The following is a 16,414-nucleotide window of genomic DNA, read 5'->3' as shown; positions in this document are numbered from 1 at the left end:
TATGAAATTTTAGTTTGTACTGACTTCGCTAGTGCTTTTTATGTAGCGTGTTGTAAAACTAGCCAAATATCTAGGTTAGTTGATGTACCCCACAGAAGACCTCTGTGTACCCATGGTGGAGAACCACTACCTTAGAGTTGTGCACTTTTTGGCATTTGTTCAGTAGAGCAGACCTACTCTTCGCTAGAATGGGACATTAGTATTCAGGCACACTGTATCTCCAGTTCTCTTCTCTTCCTAGCGAGTGGGACAGTTTTCTTTGGGATTTTCTTATTGCTAATGTGTTCTTTTAACAATAAAGTTATGTCATCTTGTCCATCAAAGTGACCTCAAAAGATTTTGTTTTCAAAAACAAAATCCACTCTTTCAGTCTATCAGAAAGTATGTGTAGCCTTACACAGTATTTGTAAAGCTGATCCCTCAACTTCAGAGTTCTTCCCCTTGTAACAGTTGGTGGTGACAGAAATTTGACGTCTTCCCTGCCAACAGCATTTAGAAACAGAATGCTTAATGCAAAGGAGAAAGCTGCACAGCCTTTATTTTTTGAGAAGGCTCTATCAGATATAGAGGTCAACCTGTGAGGTTACCCAGGCTTGCCAACAAGTCTTGTTACATTGAGGCTTTTTGTAAACTGGGATACATCATGAAGGATGGCCCAGAGGAAGAGAAGGAAAGTGGAAGAGATGCTGCAGTGGCCTCTGAACACACTTAAAAAAACCAAAACATTTAAAACATATATGAAACTTGACTCTTGTTTGTTAGAAGGTTGTTGCTGTTTCATGCAAGTAAAATAAATACTAGTGAAACAGAAATAATCTCTACAAGGTAAAACATTACATTTCTTAAGACATTTTTATTGTTTTAAAAAATGTTTAAAATCCAATATAAACCCTTCGCAAGGAGGGAAATAAGGAGAAAAACAAAGCTCCAGATCAGGAAGATTGAGTTCTCTTGGATGTATAGTTGTTTTGAGCAGTAAATTCTGCTCTGAATCTGACTTTGACACAGGAAGGATTTTTTGTGCCATTTTACCCAATTTAAACAAGTACTAAATTACTGCTTCTGAATTCTTTATCTACAAAGAACTTTAATCTAGTTGTGGGGTCTGTGTGTGAGGTTCCTTGTCTAGAGGAAAAAATATTTCTTTATATTTTATACCCCATTGCACCTCAAAGGTACCCTTCTTAAGGCCAGAATTTGCCCAAAGTCTTTAACAGGTTGGAATTTTTGACTTTCTTACAATTCTAGGAATCTGTTTTTCTGAAGAGACTGTCCATTCCCTTCCTTCATTCCTTTTTGAAAGATCTCTTCTATTTCTTTTTTCCCTAGGTTTTGGATGATTTTCTACCAGTTCGATGTGGCATTTCAGAGCTCTGTTTTTTGTAATCGGGTACTTAGGAAATCTAGCATTTTGTCTTTTTGCAGCCTGTCAGTTCAGAATGATCATAGTTATAGGGCTTTCCAAATTCTCTTCAATCTTTGTTTTTAGTCTGGGATATTAGCACGAAGGACTTGTCCCAAAGTATTCTCACTCCTTTAAAACAAAGTTTGATTATTTTTTTCTAATGTAACTTTTTTTTGTAAAATTCATGTATGTCTTGCTAGACTTTAATCTCAAAACACTGTTGTCTTCTTGATATACTTGGTGACGTATTTTGCTATCAAATTGTGTGATGTGTATAGGCCACACTATTAGGTGTTTTTTATTGCATATGAAGGGCAAATACTAAAGCTACTTACATTCATTATTCATTCATTCCTTACGTGATGCCTTATGTTAATTCTATTTGTTTTTAATATGCTAGAATTCATAAATAAAACATTTTAACATTGTACTTCATCCGTAAGGTTACACATAGATTCTGCTAATGATTTGGAAACTGGGCTGTTCATTTCTTTAAATTATAGAAAAATTAATAGATGTTTTTCATGTATTTTACAATGCAGTATATTCTGCTTTGACATCAAGCCAACATTATCAAAGTGCTGTAAGTTAATAGGCCAAAAATACTTTGCACTTGTACAACACCTTTTTATTCAAGGATCCCAAAGGAATTTACAGTGGTTGGTTAAGTAGTGCCCCATTTTATAGATGGGTGAACTCAGGCACAGAAGTAAAGGGACTAGCCAAAAATCAGTGTATCAGTACACAATAAGGTATGGAGCCAAAGACTTCTGAATCTCAGTCCCTTGCTCTAACCACCAGGTATTAATATTTTCCTCTTGGAGAGGCTAGGGGCTGGAAGTGGTACTCTGAAAATGGGCTCAGATATTGCTGTATCTTCTGCTTATGAAATTGAACCTTTTTAAAAAAAAAAGGCATTTTTGATAAAGATGTACCGGTAATTAACTTTAAAATGTCAAGTTTGAAATGGAGATGTTTGTTGATGTGTCTTCCTCTTTCAGGTGATCCATGGCTGGCTTATAATTTCTTCTCTATTGCTGCTTTTCTTTTTCTCATTCATCTACTTGGGGTAAGTCTACAAGAGTTTCACCTTCAGAATTTGTCTTCCAGAGACAGTCTTTGTCTCTTCACCATAAGCATATGTAAACAGTTGCTCTCATGTCACCATGGTAATTGGTAAGGGTCAGCCATGCAAAGGATGTTTATTTGGGAACAGTCTAAAAGACTTAATCTGCTGAAAGGAATCTGCTCTGCCACCAATGCACACTTCTGTTATATCTAATGGAAGTTATGCACTTGCATCTACAGCAAAATAAACCCATGTTTCAAGGCTTTCTACTTGTCCTGTAAGTCAAATCCTGAAGCAGCACTTCACCACCTCATCAGGAATGGCCATTTAGCAGCATTCTGTGCCATCAGCATGCTCAAGCACTGATTTTTCGCAGGCCAGTGGAAGTTACCTATGACTTGGAGAAAATAAACTACCTTGCAGGGAACAAGTATTTCCATTCATTGTATTCAGTAATCTCTCATATCTGATTGAGGAACATAGCTCCATCCTCAAAGGGAGATTTTTACTTTCTGGTAATGGTGGGCAGCTATAATGGTGGTGCAAACCCCAAACACACTATTACAGTCAGCATGCTTTTCTTAGCCCTGAGTTAGCATTATGATTTCATCCAATAGGACAAAGATGAATGATGAACCCTAGGCTTATATTCCTGGAGAGCCATCATAACTTCAAATTTCTTAGATATATTTATTTCACAGAATATTTTGTTCTCTTAATTTAAAAAAAATCAGTTCATTAGGGCCCAGGACAATGTCTGATCAGCTGAAGCATTCACACTACATCCTCTTTCCCTTGCATGGTTGACACAGTGGTACTACGTGTCTAGTTGATATTCCATGTAGCTAATAAAGCCATTTGTATGCCAGGAAATTATTTTTTTGAAATTTTACTTAGAAAATGGAAGACCATCTATAGGTTAATCAAGGTAACTACTTTGCATTGACGTCCTATGCTGGCAGCTTTTTGATCTGTGACTGAGAAGGAAACAAGAGGGTCAGTGGAAGGTTGTACTGCAGAAAACTGAATTAGTAAACTTAAAATAGTTTAAATGAAACACACTCTGTAAAACTACAAAAAGCAAACTGTTTCTTTGAGTCCTTGTCAGTTCTAATTAAGATCTAATAAAAGAACAACTTTGTCAAAATACATGGAGCATAGAGTTTTAAAATCTAATTCTCAAGTTTGCCTTCTTTGTTTTTTGCCATTGCTATAGGGAAACAGATGCCTGTTTTCTTTATCTAATCTCCTTTTCTTATATGTTTTAGTGAGGTTTTTAAAACCTATAACGTGGCCATGGACTACATTACACTCGCGCTCATGATCTGGAACTTCGGTGTGGTGGGAATGATCTGTATTCACTGGAAAGGCCCGCTCCGGCTCCAGCAAGCATATCTCATTATGATCAGTGCTCTCATGGCCCTGGTATTTATTAAATACCTTCCTGAATGGACTGCATGGCTTATCCTAGCTGTGATTTCAGTATATGGTAAGATTCTGAAAAAAGCCTAATACCAGCAATGATGATGGCATGCCCTCTTCCTACTTTCACTTCTTCCATCTATTTGACCACATAAAACCCAGGGTCCAAACACTGGCAGGGCAAGGATTTTGCTGCAATGTCTTACACAAATTCCAGGGCCCAGATTGTGTTCCCTTACATCTAACTCATGGGTAAGTCCCCCTCAAATGGCTGTTACCTCTGAGTGCCTCTGCAATACCGTCTCTATCCACATACCCTGGACCCTATGAGGGCCCCCCTTGGGGTGTGCAGGAAGTGCAGATGGGAGTGGAGTTGGGGTAGTACAAGGGAGGAGAGGATAGGCTTGAGACCCATATTGTAGTCCTCCTTCTGGTCTCGTTGAAGATAACTCTTGGGTCTCCCACTCCCTCAAGGGCCCTTGGGAGCTATTACATTTCCAGAGTGAAGCAGTTCCTCGGGAGGCTGGAGCCACATCCTGGGTACAAGGGCTTGAGGTGGATAGCTGTGGCTTCCCTAGGGTCCTCCAGATACCAAGAAGGCTAGTCCATCCCCTGACAAGAACTGGGTAATCTCAGAAATTCCTCTAGAAGTTTTCCTTAGGAAAAAGTCCCTTCACACAGGAGGATCTAATCATGGCACAGTGAAATACTCTCCCACAGTTCAAGTGTGTATAGTAGTCATTTCCTTTTCTAGACTATCATATATTATGTTTCATTCCAGAGAAGGCTGCAATAAACTATATCTAGAGATCACATAACCTGTCTCAGACAGTTATCATACACTTGTAATGGAATACACTGAAGCCCTTCAGTAGGAGTGGTACTCGGTATTTTATGCTATTCATGATCTTGCTGTAAGAGCAGATGTGTCTCAAAGACTGATTTAGTTTACACAATAGGCCAGAGTATCTAAGGTTACGGCTATGCAACAAGCTAGCAATGTGATTTCCCCTACTTACGTACACATTTGAGCTAGCGCGAGTATAAGTAGCAGTGAAGCCGTGGTAGCATGGGTAGTGGCAGCAGAGGCTGAGCTGTGCTGAGTACATAACCCCTGGTTTTGGGTGGGTTTGTACTTGGCGCGGCTCAGCCATACCTCCGCTAGCCATGCTACACCTTTATTGATACTCATGCGACCAAGACAAGAGCTAGTGCAAGTATGTGTTCGTGATCACACCCCTAGCTCCTAGTGTATAATTGAAATGTCTTATAGCAAAGAGGAGGATCAATGCAAACTTACTCGTAAAGAATTTGAATTAATTTGGAAACGCAGAAGTGAATTTTAACTGCAGATGGACACGAAATCTGAAATTCCCTGATAATAGAAAGGTGAGGGTCTGTTTTTTTTCCTCCATATTTGTAAAAATACAGGATTAATCAGACTTGATTAGCCCTTTGTCCATCTTCGGCCAGTATTGTCCTTAGATACCTGATGCCTCAGAAGAAGGTGAAAATGTTCCTTACGCACATAGTGCTAGCTGGTTGTCCGAGGTTCTGAATGAGGTAGGGAGAGTCTTCCTTGGCCTTCATAGGTCAACTGCTTATTAAGCCCTTGTTTCACAGCTGGCATGAACCCAAGTGTTAGTAGTCATAAGATTTTATTTATTTCACTTTAAACAATATAACATGTTTAGACAAGACTATTCCATTCATGTGAAATAACAATAAGAGCAGCAATTCCTGTCCAATAGAAAATAGGCAGTTACCCAATAATAATAATCCCCACCCCTCAGATTCCCCAAAGAAACCCCACACTCGGAGCACCTTAGCCTTCCCTAGGTGCTAGCCCAAGGAAGACAGGCTTCACCGTGTGACCTGAAAGTCACCACATTTGGGCTATTTTCAACCTGGTAGGGGTGAATTCCACGGTTATCAGATTATTACCTAATTCTTTTTTGGACCCAGTTGTACTTTTGACCTTCACAACATCCCATAACAATGAGTTCCAAAGGATGACTGCATTGTGTGAAGAAGTACTTCCTTATGTTTGTTTTAAAACTGCTGTCTGTTGATTTCATTGGGTGCCCCTGGTTCTTGTTATGTGAATGGGTAAATAACACTTCCCTATTCGCTTTTTCCACACCAGTCATGATTTTATAGACCTCTGTTATACCCCCCTTATTCCTCTCTTCTGTAAACTAAACAGTCCCAGTCTTTTTAATCTCTCCTCACATGGAAGCTGTTCCATACCCCTCCTCATTTTTGTTGCCCTTCTCCATACCTTTTTCAATTCTAATATATCTTTTTGTGATTGAGTGACCAGAAATGCACGCAGTATTCAAGGTGTGGGCATACCATGGATTTAGATAGTGGCATTATGATATTTTATGTCTTCTTATTGCTCTCCTTGCTAATGGTTCCTAATAGTCTGTTAACTTTTTTTTTTTTTTTGCTGCTGCTGCTGCTGCACATTGAGTGGATGTTTTCAGAGAACTATCCACGATGATGCCAAGATCTTTCTTGAGTGGTAACAGCTAATCTAGACCCCATCACTTTGTGTGTACAGTTGGGATTATTTTTTTCCTTTGTGTATTACTTTGCTCTTCGCAACATTGAATTTTATCTGCCATTTTTTTGCTCAGTCACCCAGTTTAGATAGATCCCTTTGAAACTCTTCTCAGTCAGCTTTGGATTTAACTATCTCCAGTAATTTTATATCATCTGCAAATTTTGCCACATCACATACCCTCTTTTCCAGATGATATATGAATATGTTGGATAGCACAGGTCCCAGCATAGATCCTTGGGTGATCCGGTGTTTACTTTTCTCCATTGTGAAAACTAATAATTTATTCCTACCCTTTGTTTCCCATCTTTTAACCAGTTACTGATACATGAGAGGACCTTCCCTCTTATCCCATGACTTCTTAGGGCTTCTTAGAGCATCTGAGAAGACAGTGGGGATCCAATTGCTAGGATATTGACATCTAGCAACCAGCGACTTCCCTGCCTCTTCTTAGGGAAGCTGAACAACAGATTGCCCAGGTGGAGGTCTGGAGCACTATGAGGTGGGAGAGAAGAGTTAGCTGCTGGAAGGAGTTGGGGCTCTTACCTGCAGTTTGACCCAGGAGGTCAGACGGAGGAAGGGAGACAGAACTTGAAACAAGGGGTTCACTACAGCTTGGCTGGGCTCTGGACTAATCAGAATGGATTAGGCTTTAACCTTCATTTCTCTAGATTACCATCAGGATTTCCTATGCTGTGTTCCAGTTAAGAAATAAACGCTACTGTTTTGACAGTGCTATGTGAGTGTCACTGCAAATGCTCAGCAAGGTGCATTCATCCCCAAAGAGGGCACAGGTCTCTGTCAGGAGCCTGGCTCAGTTGGACTTGCTGAACAGATCTCAAGGTGTGAAGCAGGAATGCTGTAGGCCCAGAAATCCTGTGTAAGGAGGCAGTGGAGCCACCTGGCTCACCCTGGAGGAAGAGCGAGACCTTGAGAGGTCTGGCACACTGAAGGGGCCTCCTAGAGACTGTTCCAAAGCTGGAGCTATAGCACCAATCCTGAGAGTCTATGACACTGGCTCCTCAAGGGACAATCGTATCAGGAGTACGAATAGCAATTGCTGCCCTGCTCTACATATGCCACTCCTTGGAACTTTAAGTAAATCCAGGAGTGTCCACTTTAATACCCATAATGACTATAGATATTATTGGAGCAGTCGTAGAATACATGTGTAGCCACAGTACAGATTCTTCACAATGAGATCTTCCTAGCCAACTCTGTCTCGGTCCTCAGACGGCAGTCTGGTCTCGCTTGGGACTTCTAGGCTCCATGGCTTCATGTGTCCATGTGACCCCTTTTGCCAGGCTTCACCTACGCAGGCTCCAAGTTTGGCTGAGTAAGGTCTGTCCCAAAGAGAGACTCCTTGGATAAGAGAGTCTCACTTCCTCACAGTGTCTGGACATCTCTCACGTGATGGGAATAGAGAGAAGGAGAGTTTGCTTCTGCCCCACCCACAAACACTCATGACAGACGTATCCCTCTGAGGCTGAGGTGGCACACCTGGGTAACCATATAGCTCAGGTCTCCTGGACTTCTTAAAAGTGGCACACACCAGGTCAACCAACTCGAGCTTCAAGCAGTCCATGAAGCATGCAAAAAAATTCCTCCCCTTCATTCAATCCACTCGGGTCCAGGTAAACTCAGACAGTGTGACCACTGCTTAGTATATAAACACACAGAGGGGATCAAGGTTTGCATCACTCTGCAAGGAGGTGGTGCACTTCTGGAACTGGTGCATCCAGCACCAGATCATCCTCTGCGGTGCTTCTGCCTAGGATAGTGAATTCCCTAGCAGATAGCCTCAGCAGGCATTTTCACAAGTGGGAGCTCTACCCATCTGTCACCCAATGAATCTTTTGCTAGTGGGGATCCCCATTTTCCAATCTTTTTGCAACCCAGGACAACAGAAGGTGCTCAACTTATTGCTCTCTGGATGCTTGGGGAGCTGCTCCAGAGAGGATGCATTTCTAGTCCACTGGTCAGACATGTAGATGTACACCTTTCCTCCCATTCCGCTCCTACCATGAGTCCTCCAAAAGACCAGCCACAGCAATTCTGGTTCACCAGGGCCCTACAGGTGGCCTCCCACACGTGCATTCACCTGTACCGTTTCCAGACCTACGGTCACAGAACAGGGGTGGCACCAGGTATCCCAAACCGGCACCCCTTCATCTGACAGCCTGGTTTTGGGATGGATGACAGACTTAGAGAGATCCTGCTTGAAGAAAGTTCTGTTCATCCTTTTCAAAAACAAAAAATCTTCTATAGGAAAGTGTTACACTGCCAAGTGGGAGTGGTTCTCCCTGTGGTGTCAGAGGCACAATTTGCATCGAGAGAAATCTGGCATCTCTCTTATCTTGGACTGTCTATTCTCATTTGAAGTCACAGGCCTATCCATTAGTAAATTAAGGGTTTGTTTAGCAGTTATGAATGCCTTTTATTCTCTGATAGAGGGTTTTCACCCATTCCACAACAGTCAAATTCTTAAAAGGCACCATCAGAATGTTCCTACCGGTATCAAGACCTACTCTGTTTTGGGACCTGAACCTACTGCTTTCCCAATTCATGAAACTGCCCTTTGAACTCTTGGCCTCCTGCTGCCTCTTTTATCAATGAAGGTAGCCATCCTCACAGCCATTACCTCAGCCAAGAGAGTAGTTGAGCTTAGGGCCCTCTGGGTGGACTTGGCTTATATTGTCTTTCACAGGGACAGAGTATCCCTGAGACTGGACTGCAAATTCATCCTTGAGGTTCCATCTGACTTTCACTTGAACTGGGCACTCCACCTACCTGTTGTTGTTTTTTTACCCAAGACCTCAGGAAAGTAGAGGCAGGGAATGCTGGAGCCCTGTGGACATCCAGTCTGGATAGGACAAAGCACTTTAGAAGATCTCCATGACTATTTGTCTCCATATCTGAGAGGATGAAGGGAGAGGCAATGTCTTCCCAGGGACTCTCAGAATGGATTTCCAGCTGTATCTTTCTCTGTTATGAGAGGGCAGGAGCCCCTCCTTCACAATCTGTCAGGACTCACTCTACTCGAGTGCAAGCTACCTCAGTGGCATCCTTTCAAGGAGTCCCACTCTTGGAAATCTATAGACTGGAAGGTTGGCTCTATTGGCATGTTACCGGGCACTATTCCCTGATTCAAGCTTCGGCTGAGGATGCTTCCTTGGTTTCTGCAATCCTGCTAACTGTGGTGAAAAGCATGGGCGGCGGTTGAAGCTTCCCCTACCCTGCCTCTTCCATTTGAGGCCACACCCCTGCTTGTGCTCTCAGCCCCCCCATGGCCCTGACCGGGGGGCAAAGGGGCAGGTTTGGGGCTCAGTCAGAGCTAAGAGGAGGGGGGGGAGGGCGGGGGCTGAGAGCTTGTCCCCAGCCAGAGTCAAACTCTCAGCCTTGGCCGGGACCACGCACAGCTCTTGGCTCTGGCTGGGGCTCTGATCCTAGAGCCCTTCCCCCATTGTGCCCTTTCCACCTGCAGCCCTGCCCCCATTCTGCCCCTACTCCGCCTCTTCCCCCCCAAGGCCCCGCCCCTGCTCACTGCTTCCCCCTCCCCCTCTCTGCTGTGGCCCTGAGAGCAGAAAAGCTCTATGCCCCTGACGTGGCCCCAGGGCTGTGGCAGAGTGGGGCGATTTTTCCAGGGACCCCAAATCCACCATTCCCCCTCCCCCCGGTGGCATGAGGTTTGGGGAAGCTTATCCTCCCCCAGCCTCCATTGCGCACCGCCCGGGGTGCAAAGCTCTTCCTCGCACTTGCCTTCTCAATAGGCACTGCTTGGGAGTCGCCCATAGTGAATACCCATAGGGACTAGCACTCAAAGAAAGGGAAGTAAGGGTATGGCTACACTACCCACCTTACAGCGCGGCCGCAGCAGCACTGTGATGTGGGCAGTGTAGACATGCTTTATAGCCGGGGGAGAGCTCTCCTGGCGATTTAAAAAAAAAACAAATCCACCCCTAACCAGCGGTGGTAGCTTTATTGCTGGGAGCGCAGCTTTTAGCGCTTTTCAGCGCTAAAACTTTTGTCACTGTGTTTTTTCACACCCCTGAACAACAAAAGTTTTAGCGCTGAAAGTGGCAGTGTAGTCACAGCCTTACTTACATTATAGTAACAGGAGTTCTTTGAAATGTGTGGTTCCTATGAGTATTCACAATCCACCTTCCTTCCCTTCTGCTTCGGATTCTCACGTGATTCACAGCAGAGTCAGAATTGGAGAGCAGTTTCCCCCCACCCCTCACACCCTCTGTTTGCAGCACAAGGAGAGACAGACAGTGCATTGGTGCGGACCAACAGACACTGCTATTGAAGAATTTCTGGTTGCGGGAGCAATGAATAGCCATAGGGACCATGTATCTCAAAGGACTTCCATTATCATAAAGTAAATAACCTTCGTTTATTGATCTCCCAGATGTTTACATGTGTGCGCAATGGACTGTTAATAATCTAAACATCAACAATGTCATCATTAGATTTCAGAGTTGTCAGTTTATTATAATTTTAACAGAAACCTCAAGATTGAGTGCTTATCCCTCAGTGCGGAGCTGGATATTCCATAGTTATTGTGATGGAGGGCAGTGGGGCAGCAAGGGTGTGGAATGAGGAATTTGGAATGAAATCCTGCTTCAAATGTGAAGTTACACTCATCACTGCCTACAAGGGAGGGAGAGGAATTCACACCCTCCCCAGTACACAAAGTTTCAGCTGCCTCCTGGTTGCCAAAACTGTCAGATGCGGCATTGTTTACTGCCCAGTCATCAAAACCCCAAGCTTGCCTCTGCCAGCTTCTGTGATGAAACTACATGGTCTGAGTTTAAAAATGTACAGCATGCTGAAAAACAACAATTTGGGGACTGCATGAAGAACATTAAAAGTAATATCTCATTAAAAGTAATGTCAGAATAGCTCCAGAGATGTTAGTGTATTTGTATTCTTATTTCATTTATTAAAATTCCCAATATTTGAATTTATCTGAATTTGCCACAATTTCCAGTTTCTTGGAGAAGCCAGGGAGCCTTGCTGCAGGGTTAAGTCCAGCTGGCCACAGAGTTATAAGTGTCTTTACTCTTAAAGTTCTTGGGAGTAGGACTCTTCTCCCTGCGGACCTCAGGGTGTGCCCCGATGACTGGAGCCAGCAGGGATGGTTCAGTGGTAATGGCGCTGTTGTGGGACTCAGGATACCTGGGTTCAATTACACAGAGTTTGTGTGAGGATGGGCATGTCACTCAGCATGTGTGCCTAAGTTCTCAGTCTGTGATGCAGGGATAATAATACCACTCTGCTTCATAAGGGTGTTGTGGGGATAAATACATTAAAGAAGCACTCAATTACTGCAGTGATGGGGGTCATGTAAGTACCTAAAATAGGTGGAGGGCAACAGACCCCAGGGAACATGGAGGGACCAAAGAGAACTATGCGCTTGCACACCGTAGAAGTTAAACATGGAAAACGTATGTGCTTATGCCAAAGGCCCAGACTTCTGACCAGTCAGTCTCCCACTTGTGCACCTCCTACAGTGCACAAGAGTGGGGCACGCACTGACACCTCTGTATGCCAGACACTAAAAGTGGCTGTAGAATTGAGGAATGTAGTGAGTGGGGGAAACGGCTTGAAGGGGGGTGGGTCCCTGCCACATAATTTAGATATAATAAACTATCAACTCTATTTACCTCAAATAATTACATCCACTGGACTTGTATCTTATCACTGAGAACTGGACTGAGACAAACTCATTAACCTGGTCTATATTCCAGGCAACATCCTAGAGGGTATCCCATTACCAATCCCTGCAGCCACTCTCACATAAAAACTTTTTAAAAACCAAATCTGTAATATTGTAGTACAGGATCTTTTCTGTGTGCTCTCCCCTGCAGATCTGGTTGCTGTCCTATGTCCTAAAGGTCCTCTTCGTATGTTGGTTGAAACAGCTCAAGAGAGAAATGAAACACTCTTCCCAGCACTTATTTACTCCTGTAAGTATATTTCATTAAGGCTTTTAGATTTGTAATCTCTTGCCTGACCTTGAGGAAAGGTGATGTAATCATCCCATTGGCTTCCTTTGCTTTAATATGTTCTGTTGTATGCACAGCTAGAAATCACATTTCATTTCCTTGGGCCTCAATTTTTCATTTGCCATTTGCTCAGAAACCTGGAATATGTTCTTCATAAGATATTCCAAGATAAAAACAGCACACATTGTTCTTTTTAAATTAAAATGGAAAAAAGGGTAAAGGATCTTGGTCCGGCCAAAACAGTATCAGTAGAACGTGAATCTAGCACGCTTAAGATAGGCTTTGTTTCTGTTTAGAAATATTTGTCCATTTGCAGGGCTTAAACAATCTACTTGCTACAGAGAAGGGGGAAGCTCATGTTGGTGAGCGAGGGGATCCTATCCCATGTATTCCTACAAGAAATAGATTTTCTTCAGACTTTTAAAAATTACATTTCTAGCTTATGGTTGCAAGGAATAACCCATTAAACGTGAATTGCTTCTGTGTTCTCTGGGTGTGTCTGCTTCTGGTTTTGCTCGTAGTTTGTCAACCAGAAATTATTTGCAATTTTGACACAAATCTGCAGACTAGTTTTAACCCAAAAACATGTTTAGGATTTATTCACAAAGTGTATGTGTGGGGGCAGGCGGTGTGCCCACCTTGTAACTTGTAGTTCAGTGCTTAGAGTACTCACCCACTGAGTGGGAAACCTGGTTCAATCCTTCCCTCCGCTGATATGAAGCAGGGATTTGAACTTGGGTCTCTCCTCCTCCCCCGTCTAACCACTGGACTATATTTTGGTGTATTCTGGGATATAATGTTATGATCTTTCTCAGTCTCTCCTGTTGAAACTGTTCTACCTTGTATAAATAATTATGCATTGGAGCAAAGATTTGAACTTCGGTTTCCCACGGTCGAGGTGAGTGCCCTAACCACTGAGCTATAGAGTGATTCTTATTTCCTCTCTATGTTCCAATAACTATTCAAGTATTTTATACAAAGTGGGACAGCTTCAACAGGAGAGACACCTGTCCCAGGATGTTCTGTAGTCCGGGCACTCTCCTGAGTGTGGGGAAAGACACAAGTTCAAGTCCCAGCTCCATATCAGGCAAATGGGAGAATTGTTCCTAGGTCTCCCCCATGCTGGGTGAATGCCCTAACCATTCAGCTAAAAGTTATAAGGTAAGAACCACAGCTACCTCTGGCAGTTTTGTGAATCTGGCCTTTAAAAATGCCTGGAAACAAGACCTTTTGGGGTTGAAATTCACCAACATTTTTTCCAAGTTTTTAGATTTGGCTCAAGTAGAACCAAAAAAATCAGTTATTTGCCCAGCTCTAGTAAGCAGCAGTAATGTAAAACTAGCACAGATCTGATCATTTTCACTGCTGCTGTTCATAATCCTGGGAGCAGCAGTGAAATTGTCAAGAATCAACAAATTTTATTTTGCTGCTGCTCAGGAAAGCTCTGGGTTGAAAGAGGAGGAGGACTGAAACTAAAATGCCAGGTGAAGATAAAGTACCAGACACACACTTTCACCTCCAGCAGCTAAGAGTCTCTGGGATAGCGGGAAGAGAGTTATTTCTCCCTTCCAGCAGCCATATTTTAGACTAATCAGGTACCCAGCAGACAGAAGCTGATTTAAAAAAAACCTGAGCCTCCTGGTGAGGTCCGCTATGGTAATGCTAACTTCCTCTCCCTTACCAGCAGCTGAGGCTGGACTTCTCACCAGGGCATCACCCATGGAGCTCACTATTGGGGATTCCTGCTCATCTTGATTTCTGGCTAGTGGGAGTGTATAGAGCTTTTTAAGCACTGTTTATTCAGACTGGAGAAGTTCAGAATATCTGGTTAAACCGCTTACCCAGTCGGCTCTCTTGTAGTGTTGAAATACATAAGACCCCTTACAATTGTGGGAGGGATTGTGGTCTTGTGGCTGACAGGGAGTCAAGAGTTGTCTTTTTCCTAGCTCTGACATTAACTCGCTATCTGATCTTCCCCCACCTCAGTTGTCTTGTATAAAATGGGGCCAGTACCTATCTCGTAGGGGTGTTGTGAGGCTTGTTTTGGGGGAAAAAACTGTTTGAGATCATCTGAAAGGCTCTACAGAAGGCAAGTTATAAAGAATCCAAAATCCTTTGACAATGAATGGAAGACTCTGGTTGTTTAAGGGGAACTGCAGTGTTTTTATCCAAAATAAAAAAATTTAACATTAAAGATCAGTGTTTTAAAAGCTGGCCAGAAGTGCATGATAAATGAAGTTTATTACCTGGATATTGCCATCTCAGATATAGAAGGGTGGGATATATGTGATGATATCCAACTCATCAGACAGATTGTTACCTGGAGATCTGACTTGTTAGGGTGTCCACCACTGACATTTTCCATACATACTAGCTTTGGGATACTATTATGTCCTGAAAACCTAGCAAATATCATGTTAATTCAGAAATCATTGTACAGTTGCTCCCGGACTTACGCAAGCGTTCCGTTCTGGAACGCCTTGCGTAACACAAATTTTGCGTAAGTCAGAAACCTATATCTGACAATTATGCCCCAGAAAAACCCCTCTTGTTTCTAGCTTATGGAACTTTTTCTGTAAGTGCGGGTTTGCGTAAGTTGGGTTTGCGTAACCCGGGGGGCGTCTGTATTAAAATGTCAAGCACAGTAGAAATGTCTTATGTTGTAGACTCCAGTTGGCTGCTTAGGAGAGAAGGGTGTGGTGGTGGGGGAATGGCGGGGAGGTAAGGGTAGGATGAAGTGAGGGTTGACTTACCTGTCACAATCTTAGTTCTGTTGTACTGGTAACATCTGCCCATAGCTGTCTTAGCCCTTCTATATGCCCAAGAAGTGGAAGTTAGGGCTGGGAAACAGCAAACTTGAACTACAAATAAACAACTCAAATTGAATAAAATTGAATTGTAAAAGAATAGGAGAAGTGACCAGCCTTTTAAAAAGAAAAATAGCTTCTATAGATACAGTTACTAGCACTGCCTGTGTAAACTGATGCTACTTCAATACCAATCATTATACTTCCAAATGAAAATCTGGTTGCTTCTGCACAGGAGAGTAGGAGGAGAATCATCAGTACAGTTTTTAATGTGTACTCTTAATGGGAAACTGTATCTCTAAGGCAGCTGCAACTTGACTGTTGTTATGACCAGTCTGTATCCAGTCAGATCTAGAAGATGTGTTGTAGCTGAAACTGACTTCATCCCAACTATTAGTATGCTTCTAAGTATTTTAAAAGGAAGTAAAACTGCCTGTGACAGAAGATAGTTGCAGCAGAGAAATGATAGCCCAGTGCTGACACCACAGTTTGTCCTCTGACACGTTGGCCAACGTCTTTTCTTCAACAGCAACAATGATGTGGCTAGTGAACATGGCTGAGGAAGACCCGGAAGCCCAACGGAAAGCTTCCAAAAACTCCACTTATGATAAACAAGGTGAGGATTTCTTTTGCATGTTATCTTATTGTAGAACATCTTCATAGAGAAAAGCGGCAAAGAGTCCTGTGGCACCTTATAGATTAACAGACGTATTGGAGCATAAGCTTTTGTGGGTAAATACCCACTTCGTCGGATGCATGCACAGGACTCTTCACTGCTTTTTACAGATCCAGACTAACACGGCTATTCCTCTGATACTTCATAGAGAACTGTCCCTGCTTTCAGATGGAGCTTTTTAAACACACTTTTTGCACAGACAGGGCAACAAATGGTTCTCCACTCTCTCAGAGCGAAAGCCCCACTAGAAATAATCTCTCTTAACTGCAAATGATGTTCAGTTAATATGCAATTAATATTCTTGCAGCTATTCATTATTATGGAACTCATGGTTTCTATTTAAGAGACTTGTCTCCACAACAAGTACTGACTGAGCTCAGTTCAGTGCAGAGGATAGTTGTGGTAAGGCAACATCCATGGTAAGGCCACATTGAAAGGGCAGGATTTGATCAGGTTTC

The 16,414-nt window shown here is 42.9% G+C and overlaps 1 protein-coding gene across 5 annotated transcripts in view; it reads left to right on the top strand.

Moving 5' to 3' along the window:
* PSEN1 (presenilin 1) overlaps positions 1-16,414 on the top strand; it is a 58,033-nt gene that overhangs the window by 28,890 nt on the left and 12,729 nt on the right. For all 5 annotated transcript variants that reach the window (XM_045015534.1, XM_045015533.1, XM_045015532.1 and 2 more), the window contains 4 exons: positions 2,407-2,474; positions 3,743-3,963; positions 12,336-12,434; positions 15,810-15,896. In XM_045015534.1, coding sequence (XP_044871469.1) covers positions 2,407-2,474; positions 3,743-3,963; positions 12,336-12,434; positions 15,810-15,896 — 475 coding nt within the window. The remainder of the gene's footprint in view (positions 1-2,406; positions 2,475-3,742; positions 3,964-12,335; positions 12,435-15,809; positions 15,897-16,414) is intronic.

This window comes from Mauremys mutica, chromosome 4 (genome assembly GCF_020497125.1).
Source record: "Mauremys mutica isolate MM-2020 ecotype Southern chromosome 4, ASM2049712v1, whole genome shotgun sequence".
Lineage (NCBI taxonomy): Eukaryota > Metazoa > Chordata > Testudines > Geoemydidae > Mauremys > Mauremys mutica.
Note: the sequence above shows the minus strand (reverse complement) of the source record. Positions and strands in the feature narration are given on the sequence as shown.